Raw genomic sequence first — 7,681 nt, forward strand, 5'->3', positions numbered from 1 at the left:
ATTCGTTCAAAAAAGTTAGAGATGCTTAGAAAGAGTCGGCTTCGCAATGATGATACTCCCATGGAGTTCCACCAATTTGAGCTCCCACCCTGGCCTACACCAGTTCCTAAAATCTACTCATCTATGTCCATTACTGGTGCAGTACCACACCGGCAAAGCAATGGTTAATTGTATTGTACGCTTTTTTTATTTTTTATTTTTTATTTTTTCAGATTGCTGGCTTATCCTTTCCTGTACAGAGAGGAAAGACTAGTATGGCTTGAATGTACAAGTGACGGGCCAAAACTTACTAGAAGAGGATATGCTTTCATGGGAACATTGTAGAAACCATTTGATACGCCAACCAAATGCACATCACAATCACAAAACCGAGATTTCTTTGGTCAGTCAAAAAGACTAATATCACAACGCATCAAAACTTTTACATCGCCAAGAAAGGCTTAGCAAGAGCAATAAGTTGAAGCGGAGTGACATACATAGCGTTCTCAGTTACCAAATGAGCTATGAATAACAAGGGCAAGTTCAAAGAAAAGCACCATTTAGAAGATTCTTCAGTAAATTCCAGGAATGACTCTGTAGGGTACCTTCTGACAATATAATTTCCAGTGTTTCCCGTACCTGCAAGGGAGACATTTTCGAATTCGTTCAGCGTTACATAAAATGTTAACACGGTTTCATTTATATTGCAAATTTTACTTTTCTTAATTCTCTTGATGTGTCTGTAAAATTCTAGATACAGTAGAGATTTGATCAAAAAAAGAAAACCCAAATGCTGCAGTGTGTTAAAATCTCATGGACCAGTTTGATTTCATTAAAGCCATGGCCGAGAAAATATATAAAATAAATGTTAGAACTGGAATCGGCATCTGCTTACTTGGATCGACATCGATCATCATCCCTTTTTGCTCGGTCTAATAGAAGGATGGTGAGAAACACCACATAGAAGTATGGTAGAAACTGCAAGCAAAGAACAAGGAAAAAGTTCAGCAACTTGTTCTCTTACATTCAAGTTTCCAAAAAAAAAAAAACACACACTAAGTACAAATCAGTACATGATTGAAAAGAGCCGGAACAGTCCAGAAAAAGGCAGCTGATATTTCTGGCACATAATGAAAATGGCGAGATAAACCCCACCTGCAGGGACAACAATAAACCTCAGCAATGAATTTAGCTAAAAACACCAGCTTCACTTTTTATTTATAAAATTCTAGCACACGATGAAACCAAATATGCAAATGTGCAGAGAAGAGATGCAATGAAACAAAAGAATCCTCCAACTCACTCCCCATGTGCAGCATAAAGCAGTGACAAAATTACTCAGATCTAAGCATGTGCACTATTTCATATTCACAAGAGCAAACGAATACTCACCATCCTGAGGTTAAGAGAAGGCTCGTCTTTGTTTCCCCAGATGTTGTAGTGTATGAAGCAACTATCTGTTATGGACAAGTCATGTCTGTTTTGTCAGCCAATATATCTCAAACCATAAAACAAACAATTACAAGGTTTCAAGTGACCAAAAACCTTTGATGGAGCTCTCCCCCAGACTAAACATTTGCCATTTGTTCTGCGAAATTCTTGCCTTTGCCTGTCGCAATCATAGTTGATGTATATGCAGAGAATCCCCGCAACCAAAATAAAAAGTGCTAGCTGAACCATGAGGTTTCAGTTGTTAGAAATGTGACAAATGCTGGCTGGAAGAGATAAAGAAGGATAGAGGAATATGTGAATCAACTCTGAAGCATTCATCCAGCATGGAAAATATCCCCCTTTACATTGATCTTAACTTGTAATGGTATATAAACTTTCTGGTTTTCACTAAAATGCAAAGTTATCAAATTACCAAAGCTGTAGCGTAATTTTGACTGCCTATCCCATATAAAGACAAGATCCATGATGTAATGAAACCATACACAACAATCTAAAATTTTCAAAGTCATAAGTCCAAATGTTCATCCAAACAACATACACAGTAACCAAAGTCTACTGGTTTATCCTTTTGTTTCCCTTGCTCAAGGAGTCTCGTCAACTTTTAAAACTAGGAGAATGCATAGCAAATGTACATGACCCAGATTAGATGCAATGGGAAGTTTGAAAACCCATTTTTTAAATACGGAAATCAGAAGGTATGTAATTTATATTACTAATGATGCTGTCATACCTGAGTGCCGAGATTTATAGGATGGTTGACCAAGTACATGCCAGGAGAGGTATAAATAGATGGAACCCAGACCAAGCAACCCCAGCAAATATAAAATCCGGCTGCCAAAGACGAAATGACTCATAGTGAGATGAAGCATGAATTCAAACAAGTGAACAATGAGGAAATAATGATTCAATGACATCCATTACTATAGTCAGTTATCTCTAGATGTAATTAATTATGATACATGTTCTAGTGAGGAAATGGATGCACCAACAAGCACATATTCTTCTTTGCATTGACTTCTTTGTTAGAACAGGTTTGCATCTTCTTATATGTATTCAGAAATGTATACATGTATCCCCTTGAAATCTCCTCATTTGTGTCTAGATTTACACTAAAAGTAGGACATGCTAACATCCCAACGGCTGTTTGAACCAAACAATGGGACTAAACTTGACAAGTAAAGCATATGTGAACCTCGATCATGTGCAATATCCATTGTATTCCAGTATCCAGCCTCCCACCAAAAGAACTTTGTGACATACACCAGCATCAGTATGGTATTTACAAGCATTGAATCAGCTACTCTCCCATTCAACTCATACTGGTAAAACAAGAAACAAGTATTAAACATAAGATTAACTAATGAAAGTATTTACTTAACAGATACCTCATACATCTTAGAAAATAGGAAGTTATTCTTCTTTGATTGGCTATCAATTCAAGAGGATTGGACCTATGTCTGCTCCATGGTGACAGCAAACTACACTAGGAGACGTTACTTAGGAGTTCCTATGTACGGAATGGAGAAAATTGTCAATAAAAAATGAAAACTTTATTGAACTTAGGTGGATGAAATCAAAGTATACAGTGTAGCCCTTGTATAAACATAACAATTTTACATCTGCCCGGGATATCGAACATGCAAGTAACCAGTTTGGTGACACATAACTAACTTATTCTCCGTGGATAGTGATGATCTTGAAAAAGTTCAATAAATAACCACATTTGCAACCTTTACCACAGTATAATATTCACAAAAATGAAAAGGGAGACTATAATTTTTTCTCCCTAAATTTACTGACTTAAAAATATTCAACTGTTGAAGTTCCAACTGCCCATTCTCAGTTCTCCATAGCCACATCTCACTAGACGACCATAAAGAATATAGTAAGCCTCGAGAGTTTGTAACTGTCCAATCAAGACTACAAGCGCGAAGTCAACTAGGCCATCCAGGTTATTTATGTTTGAAACACTAGTCTTCTACTGATATGCATGCACTATCAATCTGATCCTAATTTATAATTCTGTTACATTGTTCTACAAAAATAATAAAATATAAGCAAATTTACTCTTCATCATGTCCTTACAGATTTGTGTGCATAGGTTATTATGCTTTGGTGATCAAGGGTAACTAAGTAACTTGCAACTTTAATGACATTACAACTATAAGCACTATAGTGAAATCAGAACTTAATCACAAGGGTGAAAAGAAAATTAATATCAAAGAAGATTTACCTGCTTTATGCTATAGGTCACAGCAAGAACGGCCCAGGACATCATCCCAAATCTACAGTTCGTGAAAACTTTGATATCAAAGTTTTTACCAATTCGTGGATACAGTTCCATGCCCTAAAAAAATGTAAAGGCAATATTGCATTTTTAGCCAAGGCCATATTAAGGAGTGAATTTAACCCAGAACCTTATTTGCAAACTGTTTTTCTGTTACTAATCAACATGAAAACACATTAGACTTATTTCTTTCTTGCTTAAATTTCATTTTCTATTATGGCACACTCAGCATTTCATTTATAGACAAAACTAAACAATTAGATACGAAAGTAAAAACTTAGAAATGATACTCACCCAGTAAAAATCAATTATTACATTCCCAGAAGAGCCAGAATCTGTGGAAGATGGTGCCAAGTGACCCTTGTATACAAGAAACATTTGTATCAAAAAATCAAAGTCTTAAGTTGCATGTACATCGAACTAATATTTCAACATAATCACAAACTCTCACTTTTATGTGCAGGAGAACACAAAACACTAAACTTCCAAAAATGAGGGCCGAAAATATTTCTCCCAAATGATCGTAAACAATTGTAGGGTTGAATATCCCAAACCTGAAATAACATAGGAAAAGCATCATATGCACTGTGAAAAGAGCTTGAAGCTTAGAGTTAGGAGAACTAAAATATAAACTGTCGGAAAATTATAAGGAAAAACAAGCTACAAGGAAAATAGCAGCAAAAAGAAAACCCAACAGAAACACTGAAACTTGAAAATAATGGTTTTGTGCAAGTCACTGGACACTAGACAAAAGCTATACTTCAGAGAGTTCTAAACTCGAAACATAAAGTTCACCCTTTTTTTTTTTTTTGTATGAGAATAACATAAAGTTCACCTAGAACTATGGGAGGATGAATATTTTTCAGTTCAGCATAAAGCCATAAACACATTGCCAAAAGCAACAGATAAACTTATCAGGTGAAGGAGTTGAGAATGAGAAATTAAATAAAAATAATGAAGTCCATGCTATAGACAAAATAATGGCCACCATGTTGGTAACTAAATCACTCTCCCCAAAAAACAAAGTGAAAATTTAGAAAGACTGCTTACAGCAGCACCTGAATGAAGATTCAGATTTAAGGCTACAACATAATTTACAAAAGGAAACACTGAATTGGTGGAGAAAGTATGTACCACCAAAGGCCAAGGTACGTAGTCAATGTCACAAAGTATGCTGCCATACCATTTGCCTGCAAAATTTACAGGTTACATTAGAACAGGAAACTTCGAATATACATATGCAACTATAGTACTAAAATATAGCAGAAGTTTGCTTGTATTTCTAAGAATTACAGAAGTGAAAATTTATAATTAATACTTGTCTTAAGAATTCCACAACAAAAGATGACAAACAAGATTATGAGTTCAACATTTTGAAATCTAGTGGCTCGTGTAAAGCCAAAAAGTGTAGAAGGCAAAACTATGTAAACCCTTATTTTTGTAATCACTTTAGCAAAGCAGTTTGAGAAAGGAATCAAGTGTCGAGCACCTTGTAGACAGGCCGATTCCCAGCCGGAGATATTGGTCCCTCAACCCTTCTTCCAGGTAAAAGCAGCTGAAGTGCAGCCTCAAAAGCAGCATAACATGCGATGATTTTCCAGGCAATGGCAGTAGGTCTTGGCCATATGTCAATAAACCCCTGCAGCCCATTTTGTCTCAAGTACTCCCAAGTTTGGAAAAGAGAGCCATCAGCATGTACCATTGTATACCATCTGCAATTAAGTATCGAATTCGAATCAGTATATAATAGGCTCTTTACTGAGTCAAGTAATCCAAATACAACACTTAATGTTTGAAGCCTAATTCTTTGCCAGCATTTTCTCATCAACCAAACAAAGCATCCGAAAACAACAGAAAATGAAACAAAAAGCGATCAAGTTCTCGATGGATCTGCATGATACATAAGCTTCATATACAAGTTCAAGCCTTTCTATAATCGAAAAAGCAACAATCTTGCACTTCCCTGTCTCTCAAAACTAAAAAATTCTCAATCTTTGAGATTTGGATTTCTCTCACCAAATTAAAGAAACAACAAGAACCCATTATTCCCCACGATCATTCGATCTCAGCAAACCCAACTTCCCATGATCAAACGCAAAAATCGAATCTTTACAAGATCAAAAGGAAACCCAAAACACAGACGATTGATACACAGAGAGAAGAGAGAGAGAGAGAGAGAGAGAGGAGCTTACAGTAGAATGACAAATGGAGGGCACAAAGTAAGCAGTGAAAGCATGGAAGCGTAGGTCACCAATGGCGAGTGCACAGTCTTGCTCTCCGCCATTGTTTCTGAACTAAAGCTCTGGGAGTGTGAAACTGTGAATGAATCTTAAATGGTGGAGTTGACAGACTCACTCAAGAGAGAAGACTTCGGCCTTTGTGGTACCATTCAAGTCTCTGGAGTGCTTTGTTTTGTTATTGGTTTTTTCCAACATTGGATTACGGTTGGAAATTATTAGAGGCCAATCACCAGGCGCACGTGAGTCCACGTGACCTTTGTTGCTATTAAAAACGTGGCTTTCGGCTTTTCTATTTTAATGTTCAGCCAGTTGCGGCGGTCAGAGGTCCGTGGATAGGAGAATCTTTACTTCACTTGTGGGGGTATCCATGTTGATACAATATGATGGAGTAGAGGGGTGATATGCCCGCTGACAATTGGGAGGAGTCATATATTTGATAGGATTTGATATTTCTATACCGAAATGTTCGTGAGGATTTCAAGTTCCAATTCTCTGTTCCTTCTTCTTCTTCTTTTTTCTTTTTTTTTTTAAATGATAAACTTTTGTGGTATAACCACTTTCAATATTCTCATTTTTGACCGCTTTAATCTGAAGTAGGAGACCATTTCTCACAATCTAAACTGATTTCAATTTGTTAGAGATTGAGACGAGTGATTTCAATCTCTAATTGTTTGCTATACACTTTGAAAGTTAACAAGTCGCTGAATATGGTTTTAATTAGTATGCTAGATTTGTGTATGATAGGCGTGATAAGACATAATCATTAAAATTTGAAAAATATTTTTTTAGTTGAAACAACAATTTATTAAGAGATCGTAGGTGTGTGACTTATTGAGAGATCGTAGATGTATGAGTTGCTATAGAGCCACAAACACAAGCCTAAGAGCACCACAATAAAGCAAGAACTAATCCAACCCCAACCACGTATAACATAAAACAAAACACGAACACGTCTAACATAGAGGGTAACGTCCACCTCGATTAATACCAATATGCATCGTCCTTCAGTTAAGGGATCCTATGTCAAATTGACAGGATTTGTCCCGGATTTCACCTTGAAATCTAAAGTGACCCTACGAGGCCTACCTTAGGAGAAACTATCGAAAATTTGAAAGATATAACTCTGGAAAGAGAAGAATGTTATTGTTTGCCGTTCAATTCACTAGTAAACACATAAATCTGGGTATGGGGTGTAACACAAATAACCACCACTAAAAAAAAGGTGTCCAATGAGAGTGGGTGTGAAAAAGCCAATGTCATATGCCGCATCTTGTAGCATGACTAGTAACTAAGCATAGCATTAAAGTGATTGGTTTGTGAGTGAAACTTAGCTCAATGGAGGTGCGGTTGTTTAGGCTTATTCATTTCAATGAAATCATACTAAGCACGCCCATAAACTCTAAAGTTAGAAAGACCCTCACACTATAAGAATGGGTAGCAAACCACAATTCAAAGTTATCCACACATTCTCGAAACATGTCAAATGAGTGTCAGACACGCGACACAACCAATTTGAAGTGTTGGTACTACAGAATGTATAAAAAGCCCCAGCTTCCGGTGACTTATTTATACTGGTACAACTAAACGAGAGGAAAAGAATTAAAGACTAATAGATAAGGAACAGAAATTAATAAGGGAAAATGGTCCGTACGGTACCCCGCCTTTTCTTCCTTATAACTTTTGGTACCTGACAAAAAAAAAAACATCAATACGGTACCTGAGG

General features: G+C 36.5%; 1 protein-coding gene across 1 annotated transcript; it reads right to left on the reverse strand.

Annotated features, from left to right (window-relative positions):
• Positions 1 to 354: 354 nt before the first annotated feature.
• LOC112187284 (7-dehydrocholesterol reductase) lies at positions 355 to 6,143 on the reverse strand. Its single transcript, XM_024326021.2, has 13 exons — positions 5,911 to 6,143; positions 5,208 to 5,430; positions 4,853 to 4,908; positions 4,170 to 4,272; positions 4,013 to 4,078; positions 3,665 to 3,778; positions 2,624 to 2,750; positions 2,162 to 2,262; positions 1,525 to 1,650; positions 1,372 to 1,436; positions 1,053 to 1,134; positions 875 to 957; positions 355 to 618 (listed from the first exon to the last, which is right to left on the reverse strand). The coding sequence occupies exons 1-13, from the start codon at positions 6,000 to 6,002 to the stop codon at positions 552 to 554; spliced, it is 1,305 nt and encodes a 434-aa protein (XP_024181789.1). The 5' UTR covers positions 6,003 to 6,143; the 3' UTR covers positions 355 to 551.
• Positions 6,144 to 7,681: the final 1,538 nt, after the last annotated feature.

The sequence above is a fragment of the Rosa chinensis genome, chromosome 2 (genome assembly GCF_002994745.2).
Source record: "Rosa chinensis cultivar Old Blush chromosome 2, RchiOBHm-V2, whole genome shotgun sequence".
Lineage (NCBI taxonomy): Eukaryota > Viridiplantae > Streptophyta > Magnoliopsida > Rosales > Rosaceae > Rosa > Rosa chinensis.

Coding starts and splice junctions, on each gene's coding strand:
- LOC112187284 (XM_024326021.2), bottom strand. CDS start 6,002: ATGGCGGAGAGCAAGACTGTGCACTCGCCATTGGTGACCTACGCTTCC. Junction 1,135..1,371: donor CTTCTCTTAACCTCAGGATG/GTGAGTATTCGT, acceptor TTGTCCCTGCAG/GTGGGGTTTATCTCGCCATT. Junction 958..1,052: donor TTCCGGCTCTTTTCAATCAT/GTACTGATTTGT, acceptor CTTTGCTTGCAG/TTTCTACCATACTTCTATGT.